Below are 19,856 nucleotides of genomic sequence, written 5' to 3'. Positions count from 1 at the left end.
GAACAGGTGATCCTGGTACAGAGGTGACTGCTAAGGCAGGTTTTATGATATAGATGAAAGGTGGTGCTAAAAGTTATGTTGGATTGCAAGTTTCAAAAGGATTAATCATTTAAGAAGTAATGGTTACCAAATGATATTTCAAAATTTTCAATTTGACGTTTACTTAAGCAATAAGCTGTTACCAGATTGGACATACAGTTGATATGAAGAAAATAGAATGGGGCGCGAATATTGATCTTTTGGATGGATGGTATTCATATCAACTGTATGTCCAATCTGGTAACAGTTTATTACTTATATATTTCCATTATGATCATTCAAATTGAAAATTATACACGTATAGTTTTTGAATTTCCCGTTTGGGCTAGTGTTGATGTCACCAAGTTCAATAAACAGAACAGCCATAGCATTAGCTTCTGAATATAGTTCAGCACAAAATGGTTTGAAACAAGTGAACAAATGAAAACTATGCGATGATATTTTTCAATACTGGCTATTTTGTCGACACAGTAATACTATTGTATTTCAAAGACCGCACAACTTTGACACCACTTTTTAATTATTTGACCGTTATGTATAGGTGTAAGTATACATTGTCCGTGACGCGCCGGAAACGTTAAATATATATGTCAGGTACGACACATGCAGTTGAATGAATTTGGCACATTGTAAGAACTTGAGTAAGTCTATCGTATAATGGGATCTGGATATTACTGTAATGCCTTATTATTACTGAATGGTTGTTGAACATCAAGATAAATGTTCCATGCCAAGTATTGATTTATATAGGTTTCAACAGAATATGGCTCATCTGAGACTACTAAACTTTCATTTGCTGCATGGTACTGGTGCCACAAAACTGTGAACAATGGCAGAACATCTCTTAATTAATTTTGTTAGGGAATGCCTTTACACTTTTCACTTTCTTAGTTCAGTCCTTAAAATGAAATTCTCCAAATTTGATTTGGGTTGTCATTTTATATCTATATAAATATAAGTAATGTTAAAGTGTTTTCTTTTGTGTAATAAAGAATGCCAAGAAAGCTAGCACTATCAGCTTAATTAATATGGGATGATTAGATTGTTAAATAATATTTGTAACCTGAAACTGCATTCTTTGAGCAAACTGTCTTCTTGTGGACTTGTTGATCTACCATAAACATGCATTACTCAGAGTCTCCTTATCTTATTGAATTTTTTGATAAAAGTTGCCAAAACAAAATGATTGTAGTTAAAGTATATATGACCTTGAAAGTATTATGACCTTGAGGATTGGGTTGATCTTGAACATAACTGTGTGTTTAACCAAATGTATTGGGTCTAGCCATATTTAATTGCTGGCTACTGTTTTTGTATATTACCATCAAATAGCATGTGTCTGTCTAAACGGTGAAGAAAGTTGACTGAAATATGTCGACTTTGGTAGATAACCTGCGTTTATGTCGCTACTCTTCCGAGCAGACGAACATGTGGCAGATACGATCTCTTTTATGGAAATAAAAACAGCCAATCAACTGATAGTTGCCATGGCTATTGTGATTTTCGTATATCTTCTCTTTTGGAGAAAGGTTCAACATTCATAAATTTCATCCAACATTTCGTTTTGTTTATGTGTTGTTAATACACATGGAGAATGTTTTAAGTACATTTTGTCTAGAAGAGAATTGTCCAGGGATTGCTTCTTGGCACTTATTGTCAAAGATGAAACTTGCTGTCAAAGACAGTTTTTATTATCTTGTCTGTCTTGTGCTATTTTAAATACTCAGTAGTCAGTATTTCGTAGACATTTACTTTTAGTCGTAAAGATCTTGGTAGCAGAATGGCTAGAAGAAATATTTAAAGATTTGATAATCAATTCAAGCTAATTGTAATACATTAGATCTATAATATTGATGTCCATCGAACAGTTACATAAATTGATAACGACAGATCTGTGTAAGGACTGCTAAAACACTTTTAAATCTTATATTTCAAGCCTTAGCAATACAACCTTGTTTGAAGCATGTGCGATATTGGCTTGAGCATATGGTCTTGATAATCCTCTTATGTCCCTATGATTCCAAAGTGAACTCTCCAGCATAAGTACAAGTAGAGTCAAATTTGGTTTCTGCAATGTTTAACGAAGTAAATATGTCAAGGATTTCAAGATATATGATATATGTAGATACAGGGGTGAGAAGGCAGTGTGGATCGTATCCTTTCTGTGGAAGTTTAGACATACTATCTTACAGACTCGTCTAGTTATATCTGCAGTTCTATGTAAAATGTATGATTTTGTTTTGTATTGATTTCTTAATTTATTATGAAATACATGTTCATAAAAACTTGGTACTATAGGTTTATAACTAATTAGTGCTAAATATTCTTGGAAACCTGAAAATATTAAAGAATAAAAAGAGAGAGAAAATATGGAGAGAGCCAGCTGGTCGGGATAAGGTTGCATTGGGCGATAATGGTTACTGAGAATGATATATGGGTACTTCATAGAGATGGATATAGTAGCTCCTGTTTTGTTTTACTTATCAATTGTTTTCTGTACAAAGAACAGTAAAACATATACATCTTGTATTTTATGTTGTACATATATAATTTTGAATACTTTGTATATTTACAGGTCATAGAACAAGGTGAAAATGCATGGAAGGGAGTGGTAATTAGTGACAATCGGAGGATGTCGAAGCCGGGATATTTCCCACCAGAAAATGTTGTTCTCATCGACAGTTCAGGTACGGTATCATCCACTAAAAACATGTTTGTATTCCATCTTTGCATATTACAGAGTTATCTGCCCTTGCAGATAGCTATCTTTAATATTTGCAAGCATAACATCATATTTTTTCAGAGAAAACTATAAGAATTTCACTCACAAACTAACTCTGTAATATATACAAAGACAGAAAAGTATCTGCTTTACAAACAATCCTCTATATTACAAAGACAGAATAGTATCTGCTTTACAAACAATCCTCAATATTACAAAGACAGAATAGTATCTGCTTTACAAACGATCCTCAATATTACAAAGACAGAATAGTATCTGCTTTACAAACGATCCTCTATATTACAAAGACAGAATAGTATCTGCTTTACAAACGATCCTCTTTATTACAAAGACAGAATAGTATCTGCTTTACAAATGATCCTCAATATTACAAAGACAGAATAGTATCTGCTTTACAAACGATCCTCTATATTACAAAGACAGAATAGTATCTGCTTTACAAACGATCCTCTATATTACAAAGACAGAATAGTATCTGCTTTACAAACGATCCTCAATATTACAAAGACAGAATAGTATCTGCTTTACAAACGATCCTCAATATTACAAAGACAGAATAGTATCTGCTTTACAAACGATCCTCAATATTACAAAGACAGAATAGTATCTGCTTTACAAACGATCCTCAATATTACAAAGACAGAATAGTATCTGCTTTACAAACGATCCTCTTATTACAAAGACAGAATAGTATCTGCTTTACAAACGATCCTCTTTATTACAAAGACAGAATAGTATCTGCTTTACAAATGATCATCAATATTACAAAGACAGAATAGTATCTGCTTTACAAACGATCCTCTTTATTACAAAGACAGAATAGTATCTGCTTTACAAATGATCCTCAATATTACAAAGACAGAATAGTATCTGCTTTACAAACGATCCTCTTTATTACAAAGACAGAATAGTATCTGCTTTACAAACGATCCTCAATATTACAAAGACAGAATATTATCTGCTTTACAAACGATCCTCAATATTACAAAGACAGAATAGTATCTGCTTTACAAATGATCCTCAATATTACAAAGACAGAATAGTATCTGCTTTACTAACGATCCTCAATATTACAAAGACAGAATATTATCTGCTTTACAAACAATCCTCTATATTACAAAGACAGAATAGTATCTGCTTTACAAACGATCCTCTATATTACAAAGACAGAATAGTATCTGCTTTACAAACGATCCTCAATATTACAAAGACAGAATAGTATCTGCTTTACAAACGATCCTCAATATTACAAAGACAGAATAGTATCTGCTTTACAAACGATCCTCAATATTACAAAGACAGAATAGTATCTGCTTTACAAACGATCCTCAATATTACAAAGACAGAATAGTATCTGCTTTACAAACGATCCTCAATATTACAAAGACAGAATAGTATCTGCTTTACAAACGATCCTCAATATTACAAAGACAGAATAGTATCTGCTTTACAAACGATCCTCTATATTACAAAGACAGAATAGTATCTGCTTTACAAACGATCCTCAATATTACAAAGACAGAATAGTATCTGCTTTACAAACGATCCTCTATATTACAAAGACAGAATAGTATCTGCTTTACAAACGATCCTCTCAACATCTGACACACAATAGAATTGTTTGCTGGTATCATATATATATTAGATTTGCATGACGCTTCTCTATTATTATCTCAGTTTTATTTGCTTATATAGTTAGATAGATAGCTGATAATTAGTTATTTATTTATGCTTCTTAATGTTGATAAGGAATCCTGATTTTGCCAAAAATGGATACGTTTTAAGGATAAAATGGATGTTTTTAACTAGTTTGCAGCAATTTATGTTAAAAAAAGAACAATACTTATTTGAATCATGGAGATAGAGGTAGCTAATAAGGCTTCGTTCAGATATTTTTTTTTCTTTTTTTTTTTCAATTTTATTTGCTTTATATTTGTCAACATGTTAACAATATTATTTTAATCAGAAAGATGTTAATTTTTTTGGGATACTATACAAAGAAGACGGAATATTCACTGTATTAGTCGGTATATAAACTAATTGATAGAGAATTACTAATGTACAGTACCTTTATTCAGTTTGTTTTATTTGGTTTGCATGCATGCTTTTATTCTATCTTTATTTCCTCCATTATTTTCCTACTGGTCACAGCCCATACATTGAAACGAGGCAAGCGAGCCCCTAGCCTTCCCAGCATGCAGCAGGTTCCAGACCTCCTTAATCGAAGCAATCCTGGAAATTTTCATTACACAAACCACGATGTGAACCACTATGGCAGTATAGGGGCCGACGATTCCTTCCCTCCACCCCCCTCATCTCTCGTAGCCCCAATCTCTCCCAACAAAGGTAGGATATATTGACCCATGGACCGGGTCTTTGGTGACTGGCACCATGACAAGAGTCCTACAGTTCCTGATCAATATAGGCCAGACATGACCTTTACAATCAAAAACGATAAATTTTATCTAATAAAGATCAAATTAAAGAAGTTATTGAAAGTTTCTGATTAAAACAATTCTACTTGTACCAAAAAAATCTTGATTTATGTGATATTATCATATCGGTTCAAATTGATGTTGTTAAAGGATTAAAAAACTTGGCATATTTTTAAGTAAGCAGTAATCAGAAACTGCCATTTCATCCTAGAAGTACCGTAGATTCTACTTTGTTTTGACATTCAGCACTCACTGACTTGATCAATCATTTATATATCCTATTTTGATGGCCCTACTGCATGCAAGGTATCAAGATATTTGAGTTGGAATTAAATATAATTCAAAATTATGGCCATAGAAGAATGTGCCAACTTTTTGAAATTTTTGAACAGCTGAGATCGAAGCCTGAACTGTGTTAAAATGAATGCTGATGTCTCTACTGTAACTACAATCTCATGGGAAAAAAGTCCACAAGCTCAATCTACAACAAACCATTTAAATAGCTCAAATAGATAGAAGTATGATTTTCAAATTTTAATTACTTTGTAAGTGGTAAGACTGTCAAAAACTCTTTATATCTTAGCATTTCTTAACCGCCCCAATCAAGAGAAACACATACCACCCCAAGATTGAGGTACAAATGTTTCTGTTAGTTTGCACATTTAGTAGACTCAAGTTGTGTTTTCTTTTTTTTCTGTATTTTATCTTCATTTGCATATTAAGTTTGTTTTCCATTACTTATATAGATTTAGTTTATAAAAAAGCTGCTTATGAACATTGTAATCAACATTGGTGCTGTCTGTACCACATTAAGTTGACAAATCATTTCTTGGTTGAAGTGTGGGAGGTAGCAAGTCTTTTTAAAGTATGAATCATCACTATGGATATCTTATGGAGTTTTACTTTGATACAAAAGTTGAGTTGTGGATGATTGTAAAGTTGATGTTTATTATATTTTTGTTCATATTTGTGGTTATGTTGCTTATACAGATTGATATCAGATTTCTCTACTATTTTTGTATTTGAAAATCAAGAAATATGAAATTCACAATTCTACGAGGTGATAGCAATGAAGTGTGTATGTGTATCATTGCATTGTAGGTAGAGGTAGATTTTGGTAATGTGTATCATTGCATTGTAGGTAGAGGTAGATTTTGGTAATGTGTATCATTGATTGTAGGTAGAGGTAGATTTTGGTAATGTGTATCATTGCATTGTAGGTAGAGGTAGATTTTGGTAATGCCTTACGTACTTTAAAGAGGTAGATTTTGGTAATGTGTATCAATATTTTGGTATGTTATGGATTCAGGAGGATGTTGGTGTAATGGTGTAGTGTACATGCCATTTTCATATAAGTACTTAGATATCTATTTTGGTACAGATTACAGTAAATGTTAAATGACGCATGGTGATTATGTTTATATCTGCAACGCCATAACTTTTGCACTAAATACCTAGGCCATGGTTTTAACTTTACATAGCTCCCATAGTATAGCACTAAACCTAGGCCATGGTTTTAACTTTACATAGCTCCAATAGTATACACTATTACCTAGGCCATGGTTTTAACTTTACATAGCTCCAATAGAATATACACTATTACCTAGGCCATGGTTTTAACTTTCTCCGACAAGGTTACCTTGGTACATAAACCACTGTATGGAGCCTCCAGGGTATAATTATTTTAACAGGTCTACGTTTAAAATGGACTTAATAATGTATTTTCTGTCTTAATGCTCATTTCAATACACTACTCCTATTGTCAGTAGTAGTGTAAAATATATCTCTGTTCCATGCCTGAATGATTTCTGTTCACAATAATATACTGGGATAATAACAGAGATGAGAATATCTGTATCGTCTAATGATACACAGCCAAGCAGGCTTAAATAGTCCAATACACACTCTCAGGTAAACACTTTAAATTACATGTAAAAATGTTCTAACAAATACAAATAAATGGAGTGGAAAAAGTAAACAGAATTTCCTAGTGATGTGATATGTAGCTGAGACGCTGGTCGAGGAAGATCTAGTGTTCTATACAGTACGGGGTGGTGGTGTTTGGCTGTCAATATTTCTCCGTGGTGGCAGACGGTATGTACTAGATACACCAGCAGTTAGCTGGATGAAACACAGCCTTCTAGTTAATTGCTAAAGCACCTTACAGGACAACCTGAGGATCGTGTTTTAGACATGATAACGTGTATTCCACATCCCAACATCTGGGCGCTGTATCAACAGATGGTGTGGAAATCCGAGTGTGAAAAATGAAAACGGTAAAAATTCTCTGATGATTTTTATTTGATTAGGGGGTGTATAGTATTGCTGTAGGTTTTAATTTGAAACAGACACACGAAAGAGGAGGAGAGTTAGGTGTGTTTGTATGGTTTTTTATCATCACAGACTAATACAAATGTACTCTGTGAAATTTCTGGTCATAACCACACTAATCTGAGGTGATAGCTCAGAGCTATTTCTTATACATTGTCTCCTTGTTATTGAACATAACAGAAGATGTAGGCAAAACACCAGTATCAGTTATTGGTCCCATGTGTACTGTGTGTGTAGTCCAACGCAAACCTATGTAATAGACCTTCTTCTCAATGGAATATCAACCTATACATATCATAGAGGAGATCAACGGCACTTTCAATGGAGGTTCACAAATGGATTAATTCAGAACCTGTAACTTTCTCTAGAGTGTAACGGAAATATCTACAACAAGTAGTATCAGAACCTGAGGACACATATAAGTAAAGAGAAAACATCTAATGGAGAAGTGAGATCATTGTCTGCTTTCCCAGGTCGTTGTTGTCTGCTTTCCCTGGTCGTTGTTGTCTGCTTTCCGTGTTTGTCATCGTTGGACAGCTTTGACTCTGTCAGTTATTCACACTATTGTGTTGAGTAGGTGATTGAGTTATCGTAATCAGTCCATCATTGATTAGCCAGAGTATAGGGTAGGTGTGCGGCGATACCATGTCTATCAGTCTCCTCCGCCGTGCTGATTGCAGTGAAAGTGCTCTAAATGTACGTGGAGTGAGCATCAGTTTCCGAGTTTTTGATGTGATATTTGTCACTAGATATGACTGTTTGATGATGTTTGATCCGTGGGTTGGGATGTACCGATACCTATAGAGGTTGTAATGGTATTCTGATACTCTCTCATTGTCACATCATGTTTGTTAATTATCTGCTGTTATAATGACGGTGTGACATAGTCAGATATTGTATCAATGTCGGGATATTTTGATGATGTTTAGATATAATACTGCTATTACAGCTATCAGGATACATATTTCTATTTATGAGGGTATTGTCTGTGTATACATTAAGATCATGTCCTCAGTACCTTTTACTATTTAATTTGATAATAGTGTCACCACCATTGAATATTTTTCAAAACAATTACAGCTTGTTGCTGAAGTTCTGTGGTATTTGTGGTACATTAATTTGCATAGAAGCATTGATTGAAAGCTTTATTTGGTATAATGTTTAACTTATTGAGAGAATGTAGCTATGAATTTAAACATGTCCTTTGATATTTTGTTTCAGATTGTCATGGTTATATTCACCATCATCACGACCACAACGGTGCCTTATACCTGACTGGCCATCACGTTCATCCACAGACCCATACTCACTACAGCTCCCTACCTGATAGTCATGTAAGTATTCTGTACACCTCCATACTCACTACGGCTCCCTACCCGATAGTCATGTAGGTATTTTGTACACCTCCATTAGGGCTGCCGCGGTTCACCGGTATATTGGGGTATTGCAATACACCACCAAAAAATATTGTACCGCGATACAGTTTACCTGTACCGGTTTTTTACGATATATTTTCTTAGTATCATAATTTCATTAATTTGATATAATTAAAACGTCCTGTCATTAAAACAAAACCAGCAAGTTGTATTTGTTTTCCTTTCCGATAATATGAAGCCATGTGGGTATCCCTTTCGTTTTCATTCGATTCAGATGTCGGTCAAATGTTTGTAACTAACGTGTATAATGTTCAAATGATTCAAACATTTGCATGACGTTGAATATAAACAATATGACATTAGGCTAGTTTCTGAAATATTATCAAGCTGATTCGCTCCATCAATCAACTATACCGGAATATCTAATTCTCTAAACACATTTAAGGCCCGGTGAATACATGGCTGCAGGGATTTTGCCAGCTTTTTCAGGCTTCATCGTCCGCCGCCATTTTCGATTTCCTACACGTGTCAAAACAACACTGCAAGCCGGTCAGCCCTTTGAAGTTTAATCACGATCGTAAGCTTATTTTGCCAGGACAATTGTACGTAAATTTGTTCATCATTTAGGTTCAAAAGTGTAAATATTTGCAGACACTATCATGTTTAGTTATTGCATTATTAGGTTACGATCGTCTGTAACAGTTAGCCTAGCGTTTTCACAAACAGACTCGTATTTTTTTAAAACAAGAACACATTTGAACATTTTTGTTACTCAACAACATGGTTCAAATCGATGTAAAACTACATAACATAGCACTGTATGTTTGTATAATGTAATGGGTGTTTTTATTATGGAATATATACAAAATAGACAACACATATGTTAAGGTCAAAATATTGCAATACATATCACAATACAGTTGTTGTGTATCGCAATATATCGTGGTACGCTTCTGCCGTATCGCGGCAGCCCTAACCTCCATACTCCACTACAGCTCCCTACCTGATAGTCATGTAAGTATTCTGTACACCTCCATACTCACTACAGCTTCCTACCCGATAGTCATGTAAGTATTCTGTACACCTCCATACTCACTACAGCTCCCTACCCGATAGTCATGTAAGTATTCTGTACACCTCCATACTCACTACAGCTCCCTACCCGATAGTCATGTAAGTATTCTGTACACCCCTCTATACTCACTACAGCTCCCTACCCGATAGTCATGTAAGTATTCTGTACACCTCCATACTCACTACAGCTCCCTACCCGATAGTCATGTAAGTATTCTGTACACCTCCATACTCACTACAGCTCCCTACCTGATAGTCATGTAAGTATTCTGTACACCTCCATACTCACTACAGCTCCCTACCCGATAGTCATGTAAGTATTCTGTACACCTCCATACTCACTACAGCTCCCTACCCGATAGTCATGTAAGTATTTTGTACACCCCTCTATACTCACTACAGCTCCCTACCCGATAGTCATGTAAGTATTCTGTACACCTCCATACTCACTACAGCTCCCTACCCGATAGTCATGTAAGTATTCTGTACACCTCCATACTCACTACAGCTCCCTACCCGATAGTCATGTAAGTATTCTGTACACCTCCATACTCACTACAGCTCCCTACCCGATAGTCATGTAAGTATTCTGTACACCTCCATACTCACTACAGCTCCCTACCCGATAGTCATGTAAGTATTCTGTACACCTCCATACTCACTACAGCTCCCTACCCGATAGTCATGTAGGTATTTTGTACACCCCTCTATACTCACTACAGATCCCTACCCGATAGTCATGTAAGTATTCTGTACACCTCCATACTCACTACAGCTCCCTACCCGATAGTCATGTAAGTATTCTGTACACCTCCATACTCACTACAGCTCCCTACCCGATAGTCATGTAAGTATTTTGTACACCCCTCTATACTCAATACAGCCCCCTACCCGATAGTCATGTAAGTATTCTGTACACCTTCATACTCACTACAGCTCCCTACCTGATAGCCATGTAAGTATTCTGTACACCCCTCTATACGCACTACAGCTCCCTACCCGATAGTCATGTAAGTATTCTGTACACCTCCATACTCACTACAGATCCCTACCTGATAGTCATGTAGGTATTCTGTACACCCCTCTATACATCACTCATACAGCTCCCTATCTTACTGCCACTACTCCCTATCTTACTGCGTATGAGCATTGACCCATAGAAAGAGGTGAATATTTTTCTACAAATATTAGCCAAAATTTGTAAACTGACTAGACTTTTGTCCTTGAACTTTCAATTGTTTGGAACTGATTCCAGTCAGAATCACAATCTAATTGAATGTTCAGACTTGTTAACTATATAATCCATGGTGGTTATATAAGGTATGAAGAATGGTGTCCATATCAATACAAATATACAACGTTTGTCTACACTGGCTGTGTTCTCAGTGATACTAATTACTGATCAATTCTGGCTGAAAGCTGTGCAAAAGTTGTCAGATATATGATTATTGAATTTCCTATGTTTCAATGACAGCTTGATGACACCAGTACTTCCAATCTCTTGCACATTGTTCTGTGGACGTCATTTTAAATACCACCATGTTCTTTGATCTGCTGTAGAAGTAGCATATTGAATGTTACTCAGCACATGAAAGTCATTTAAGTTTGACAGCGAATACTTACTGTGGTGTTAAAATGGAGAAATCTGTAGTTCTAGCTGACATCCCTTTACACTGCTTCTATACCAATATAATGGTACTTGGTGATGCTACTTGCCCCTTGGCACTAATGACCAATTGTGTGTTCCATTTGGGATACTGACCCAATGTGCTTGCCTTTTGGCACCAATGACCCATTATGCTTGCCCTTTGGCACCAATGACTAATTCTATGTTCCATTTGGCACCAATGACTCATTATACTTGCCCTTTGGCATCAATGACCCAATGTGCTTGCCCTTTGGCACCAATAACCCAAGGTGCTTAACCTTTGGTACCAATGACCCACTGTGCTTGACCTTTGACACCAATGACCCATTATGCTTGACCTTTGGCACCAAAGACCCATTCTGCTTGACCATTGGCACCAATGACCCATTGTGCTTGCCCTTTGGCACCAATGACCCTCTGTGCTTGACCTTTGGCACCAATGACCCATTCTGTGTTCCATTTGGCATCAATGACCCACTGTGCTTAACCTTTGGTACCAATGACCCACTGTGCTTGACCTTTGACACCAATGACCCATTCTGCTTGACCATTCGCACCAATGACCAATTCAATGTTCCATTTGGCATCAATGACCCACTATGCTTGACCTTTGGCACCAGTGACCCACTGTGCTTGACCTTTGGCACCAATGGCCCACTATGCTTGACCTTTGGCACCAATGACCCATTGTGCTTGACCTTTGGCACCAATGACCCATTATGCTTGACCTTTGGCATCAATGACCCAATGTGCTTGCCCTTTGGCACCAATGACCCTCTGTGCTTGACCTTTGGCACCAATGACCCTCTGTGCTTGACCTTTGGCACCAATGACCCATTCTGTGTTCCATTTGGCATCAATGACCCACTGTGCTTAACCTTTGGTACCAATGACCCACTGTGCTTGACCTTTGACACCAATGACCCATTATGCTTGACCTTTGGCACCAAAGACCCATTCTGCTTGACCATTCGCACCAATGACCAATTCAATGTTCCATTTGGCATCAATGACCCACTATGCTTGACCTTTGGCACCAGTGACCCACTGTGCTTGACCTTTGGCACCAATGACCCATTATGCTTGACCTTTGGCACCAATGACCAATTCTATGCTTGACATTTGGCACCAATGACCAATTTTATGTTCCATTTGGCACCAATGACCCATTGCACATGCATATGGGGCTTATATTATTTTACTGGCCCAAGTGTTGAATTCTATCTGTGAGAAAGAAACCTATGCTACTGATATTTATCTGTTTTGTTGCTATGTTCAAATGAATACAGGTTTTCTACACAAATATTCACATAGATCTGTTTTGGAATAAAACATCAACAGGTTATACTTGTATTGTTCAGTTCATTGTGTACATGCATTAGTTCAAAGTTTGCCAACATCAACGCAATGGCTTGTTTCATCATTCCTATTGATGCCTTTGTCAGGAAGTACAGTTCTTCTGTAGTAAACTACTCAATATCATCGATCAGCATCACTCTAATGCTTTGTTGTTTTGTTCAAATGCTTGAAATGCCTTCTAATAGCTGATTGAGGGGTTCGACATTGTGATGCGGTACAAAAAAGAAAGTGATTTGTACCGATGGCTGTGGGTTGTACACATTGACTGCCAACTTTAGTGCTGGTGGTGTAGGCCTTAGACTGGACAGATAATCAGCCTGCTATATTCATGGATATACATGAACATCTTTGGACAATATCTGTTGAGGGATAGCCAACATTAGCTGTTATAGAGGGGCTACACTGTACAGATACATATAGTCTGAGGTTTGTCAGTTCACAGCTATCACTGTCTGCCATATAGTCAAGCCAGCTTGCTTTTGTATCCAACCATTTCTGATAACTTCCCAATCATGCAGGCAATTTCATTGGAAAATTTCCAATATTTATGTATAAAAAAAAGTTATAAAGACGGAGGTAATAAGAATTCTCCACTAGTTCTGGGGTATTGTCCTGGTGTTTGTCTCCACTACAAAGGTTTACCTTCACTCATAATCTCAAACTACAGTTTAATACAACCGTTGGTCTGAGATTGTTCTAGCTCTGAAGTTAATGAGGAGATGAGCTTTGTATACAAGTGTGAAGTAGTGATGGGAGATGAGACAGGTTTGGGAGGTTCTGGCAGGCTACCTGCAGTGATTATTTCCTGTTTGATAATGTGCCAGAGATATTTCACCACTATGAAAAGCCTATTAAAGTTTACATTAAGATTGGTGTATTCCTGAAATACTTTCAGTTTGCTATAGAGACTTACACATTCTCATTGTTTTCACATGTTGTCTTCATGTGCCTAGTGTCTCCTTTTCTCTTCTATAACGATAGCACCCTTAGCACACATCAGACCCTGGGACTGCTATTCTTAGTTTTAGTTTCTTTATAAAGCTATGCACCTCTCCCCAATTAGCTATTATTTTCCCCTGTTCATGTGTTGATTGACCTTCACTCTGAATCTCCAGGTAAGTGAGGTGACCCATGTATCCTTCTCCCTTATAATCAGTCCCCTGTGACCTAGCTCTCCCTGATATACCAGTCCCCTGTGACCTAGCTCTCCCTGATATATCAGTCCCCTGTGACCTAGCTCTCCCTGATATATCAGTCCCCTGTGACCTAGCTCTCCCTGATATATCAGTCCCCTGTGACCTAGCTCTCCCTGATATATCAGTCCCCTGTGACCTAGCTCTCCCTAAAATATCAGCCCCCTGTGACCTAGCTCTCCCTGATCTATCAGTCCCCTGTGACCTAGCTCTCCCTGATTTATCAGTCCCATGTGACCTAGCTCTCCCTGAAATATCAGTCCCCTGTGACCTAGCTCTCCCTGATCTATCAGTCCCTTGTGACCTAGCTCTCCCTGAAATATCAGTCCCCTGTGACCTAGCTCTCCCTGATATACTAGTCCCCTGTGACCTAGCTCTCCCTGATATATCAGTCCCCTGTGACCTAGCTCTCCCTGAAATATCAGTCCCCTGTGACCTAGCTCTCCCTGATATATCAGTCCCCTGTGACCTAGCTCTCCCTGATATACTAGTCCCCTGTGACCTAGCTCTCCCTGATATATCAGTCCCCTGTGACCTAGCTCTCCCTGAAATATCAGTCCCCTGTGACCTAGCTCTCCCTGATATACCAGTCCCCTGTGACCTAGCTCTCCCTGATATATCAGTCCCCTGTGACCTAGCTCTCCCTGATATATCAGTCCCCTGTGACCTAGCTCTCCCTGATATATCAGTCCCCTGTGACCTAGCTCTCCCTAAAATATCAGTCCCCTGTGACCTAGCTCTCCCTGATATATCAGTCCCATGTGACCTAGCTCTCCCTGAAATATCAGTCCCCTGTGACCTAGCTCTCCCTGATATATCAGTCCCTTGTGACCTAGCTCTCTCTGAAATATCAGTCCCCTGTGACCTAGCTCTCCCTGAAATATCAGTCACCTGTGACCTAGCTCTCCCCGAAATATCAGTCCCCTGTGACCTAGCTCTCCCTAAAATATCAGTCCCCTGTGACCTAGCTCTCACTGAAATATCAGTCCCCTGTGACCTAGCTCTCCCTGAAATATCAGTCCCCTGTGACCTAGCTCTCCCTGAAATATCAGTCCCCTGTGACCTAGCTCTCCCTGAAATATCAGTCCCCTGTGACCTAGCTCTCCCTGATATATCAGTCCTCTGTGACCTAGTTTTCCCTGAAATATCAGTCCCCTGTGACCTAGCTCTCCCTGAAATATCAGTCCCCTGTGACCTAGATATATATTTTGTCCCTGTTGTACCCCCACCACCCCTCACACCACCCCCACCCGTTGCATTCCTTTACCAGTGAGAGTGATGAGTTCCTATCTTTTCTCACCTGGTGTTTACACTATAGTTTTGACAGCCTCCTGTGAGCAGTAAACATGCAGCTGCAGATGTAGATTAGAGTTGGTGGTCAGTCTACACATGTAACAGTATGTGCTATTAACATTCCTATCTGATGATGGTCAGTCTTGTGGTCAGGAGGTGTTAGATCAGACCCCCAATGTCTGATTATCTCATCTTTTAATGCATAGTCTGAGTGGTTCAGTTGGAAAACAGATTGGGCAAGGGACTGTGTTGTAGGAGAGAGGCCTGTACTGTATGTATAATCACTGTATAGTCTGATTATGAAGTGTGGCCAGAGAAAAACCACCAGGGGTCAGTACTTCTCAGACTCTCTTCTTGTCAGAATGTATCTGACCTGTTATATTCAATAGGGCTCCAATCTGACTTTCATTTCTGGAACAGGAAATGGTACACTGCATGACCAGGGCAGGTCATTAAACAGTGTATTTCTGATGATCAGAGTGTATCCTATATATACTGGAGGTAAAGAGGACTGCTATTTTATCTAAAACTCTACACCCATCAAAGTACTGTAGGATATCTGTGTAATTCATGGTTTGGGTTTCATAAATGTTTCCTTTTATGTGGATATCTATAGCTAGATTTTCTGTTATTAAAAATGTTTCCCATTGATATTCATGACCAGTTTGATATATGGAATATAATTAATAATTTTAGATTTTATATTGCCTGGATTTTTGTAGTTTTGATAATCACAGTTGTTTATGAACAGTTTTTGTAGATTTGATGTTCATGATTTCAATTTTATAATAACGGTTTTGTGTAGATTTGATATTCATTGTTTTGGATAGATTTGATAATGGTTTAGATTTGATATGAACAGTTTTGTGTAGATTTGATGTTAGTGGTTTTGGCTAGATTTGATATTCATTGTTTTGGATAGATTTAATAATGGTTTAGATTTGATATGAACAGTTATGTGTAGATTTGATGTTAGTGGTTGGTTTAGCTAGATTTGATATTCATTGTTTTGGGTAGATTTGATAATGGTTTAGATTTGATATGAACAGTTTTCTCTGTAGATTTGATGTTCATGGTTTTGGATAGATTTGATATTCATTGTTTTGGAGAGATTTGATAATGGTTTAGATTTGATATTCATGGTTTTGTGTAGATATAAAGTTTATGTCCATAGTTGTAGTTCACTTAGAGTTATAGGCATTCCTTCACCATTATCGTGTTGGTGGCTTGTTTACGATGTTTCTCTAGCCAAATGTTCCATCTTGTCTGCCAAACAATTGTATTGGAAGTCCTATTGATACAGATATGGTCCTTAGGGCTATGATGGAGTGTATACCTTAGCACTGTATGTTATTTATAAAGCCTATTGGTGGGAAGTATGTAAAAAAGACATATTGTTTTCCATCTTTACTTTACAGATATGGGTCACGGTGAAAATGCGTGCTTGGCATTTTTCTGATTAAACTATCCGACACGTTAGATATATTGCATGTTGTAATGTAGAAGTGATGTTATTGATTTGTTGAAACCGTCAACCGTAGATGATTTTATACACAAGAGTTAGGAAAAAGTGTGTATGAAAGTCAAACAACTCAACAAGATGTCTTGCCATTTTCGTCAGGGTATTATGGGATTGTTTTTCCATGGCGCCATACTGCTATTGATTGGTGGTTAAAGCTGGGTATTTATTTAAGCCCTCTAGAATCCAGGCACAAGCAGCTAAGCACGCCTTGTAAGTAGAAACAGGACTTCTCAGGTAGGACTTGATAGCATCAGCCATGTGCCATCAACCTGTGATCAGCTCAACCAATTACTGAATAGATTTCCTTTCTGCGACGAAGAGGTTGTTTTATGCAAGCTGCCATGTTACTCTGAGAGAGAGTCAGGAAATGATGACAAGTAAGATTAGATATGTTATAGTGTCAGCCTTTTGTCCCCTACAATTCTAGCCTGATCAGCAGTTTATTGGTGTAGTTGTTTTATTACCAGCAGGCTTCAAGGAAATAATCATTTCTTCAGTAATTTCAATACATTTTATGGAGAGCTGGCGTGTTTCCTGAGTAACTTTAATATCTTCTGCAGGAAACTGATGCGTTTCCATGATGGCTTCATCTTTAATTCTAAAAAAACTTCAGATGCATGCTCTTTCTACACATCCTGTGTTAGGGTGATTTTGAAGTGACAATTCATGATTATCTTAATATTTTTTATGAACCTAATAGATGGTCAAAACAAGGTTAGTGTTGTATCAAATAGAAAAAAATTGTACAATCAGTGTGGTAAAAAAGAGGTCACTGTTTCTATAAATAGAAAGTAAAAAATGTTTTCATCAAACAAAGTAACTAACTTTGTCACTATATTGGTATTTCTGGAATATGGTCACAATTGAATATATATGGAAGTCTAACATCTTGACTTATGAATCAATAATCATAAATCTGTTTATACCTGTTCATAACATGTTGTATAACACATTTTTGGTTTTCTACTCTAAATTCTTTTTTGGTAAGATTTGAATATAAGCTCTTGAAATGCAATATGATATAAGTGAGGGATAGAAGAGCATTTAATTACATTTGGCAACTTGTAAAACAGCTTTACATAGGAGATGAACATAGCTTATATACTATGTATACCTATATCCTCTCAACTGATGAGGTTTACAGTGCTTCATACCAAATCTCAAAAAGGCTTGTTAGCTTGATATCCTAAACAAAATAAAAATGAAAAGACATCACAAATTTATCAATTTGTAACACTTGTAAAGTAAATCCTTTGTTTTATAAATGGTTTAAACAATAATTTGAATGACATGTATTATCACATCTTTTAATTCACTCTTTTTGAAGTGTGAATTTTGATAAAGACATTCTACTAATATTTTCGTAAAGAATTAAGCTAACAAGTATAAATTTCAAACCTGCTGGTGTTAGGCTATGTCTTGTAGTAAGCCTTAGCTGTATACTATATGTAAATCCTGAGGCACTGATAAGGGTCTCCAGTACTGGTCCCTCCTATTTATACACACTCAGGGTAGCCAGCTACATGTTACAGCGACCCACCCCTACCAGGGATCAACAGCCGCCCTCAAACTATAAATTTGTATCTAGGAGATGTGCCTATCAAGCTTATGATGAGTATCCTGTTTTGAGTACAAACTATTGAATCCTTCACCTGTTGGTAGGGAGGATGCCTATCAGTATGGGGTAGGGAGGGGGAGGGAGGGGGGGGGGCTGGATGATGAAGCTGGCAGATAAGGTACATAGTGACTAGATGCTGTAGGAGACTCGACTACACTTGATACATGCCTCTCATACAAAATGGAGATATCTCCAGGATACATCTATAATTTGGTGAAATGTTCCCGAGATTTTTTTTAAGAGATGAAGTTCACATATTGAGGGAAACTGAAAATTCTGTCGGACATGTTTTTATTTTTGAGCGTGAATCAAAAGTTTGTTGTGTTATGAAATTAGTGAATCACGATGTGAAAGATTCTACAAGCCATGCTATGTGGAATATATGGTATCAACGTGGTGAAATCAGGATTGGAAATTCTATCATTATTTGTTGATCCAGTGTTTTTCACAAGATGGTAAGTAATAGTCTGTAGAGATTTTGTGTTAATGGTTTGTAAGGCAAGACAGTGAAGATGTTGTGGAATTCCCTCAACGTGAGAATGTTCCTAAGGAATGTTGCCTCGTGTTAGCTAGCCTTGATGTGGGATATCAATGCTGTGTTGGTTCCAGAGGACATGATGTCAATTACCCTAAAATGAAATGTATTCACAGTTAAGATTTCATTTCAAATCCATTTCACAGTTGTTTACACATTTAGGATATTTACTCATTACGGTGATATTGGTGTTTGACAGTTGCTGATTTATTGAATAAGTTATTTTAATTTTGTATTATGACAGCCAAGGTAGATGTTGAAATCAAGCTATTTTTAGTAGAGTTTATAGTACATTTACAAGATCTATCTTAAATATTAAGCTACAGATTCTTGTACAGATAGAATTCCAGCTTTTCATATTACAGAGTTATCACCTTTGTGGGAAGGTATTGATTGTGATATATACTAGTTTTATGGGTGAAATTCATATCATTTTCTCTAAAAAAAAAAAAATATTAAAAAAATGACGTTATGCTCACTTACATGAGATGTCACATTTGATTCCTACCCAGAAGGGAGAATAACTCTTTATTATGCAGTGACTGAATTTAGTGATAATTTAGTTATCAACAACACATTCACATATTTCCAAATCTGGAGTTGATTGTGATAAAAACATTTAAACAAAATTACAATCTGAACAGTGTACAAAAACATATGATCAAGTGAATGTTATGCTATGTAAAAATT

The 19,856-nt window shown here is 36.9% G+C and overlaps 1 protein-coding gene across 1 annotated transcript in view; it reads left to right on the top strand.

Moving 5' to 3' along the window:
* The window catches only part of LOC138324259 (caskin-2-like), a 172,454-nt gene that overhangs the window by 110,084 nt on the left and 42,514 nt on the right, over positions 1–19,856 (top strand). Inside the window, exons 9-11 of the mRNA XM_069269338.1 lie at positions 2,615–2,726; positions 4,934–5,128; positions 8,770–8,882. Coding sequence (XP_069125439.1) covers positions 2,615–2,726; positions 4,934–5,128; positions 8,770–8,882 — 420 coding nt within the window. The remainder of the gene's footprint in view (positions 1–2,614; positions 2,727–4,933; positions 5,129–8,769; positions 8,883–19,856) is intronic.

Source organism: Argopecten irradians, chromosome 5 (genome assembly GCF_041381155.1).
Source record: "Argopecten irradians isolate NY chromosome 5, Ai_NY, whole genome shotgun sequence".
NCBI classification, from domain to species: Eukaryota; Metazoa; Mollusca; class Bivalvia; order Pectinida; family Pectinidae; genus Argopecten; species Argopecten irradians.
This window is presented reverse-complemented; position numbering and strand designations above follow the sequence as displayed.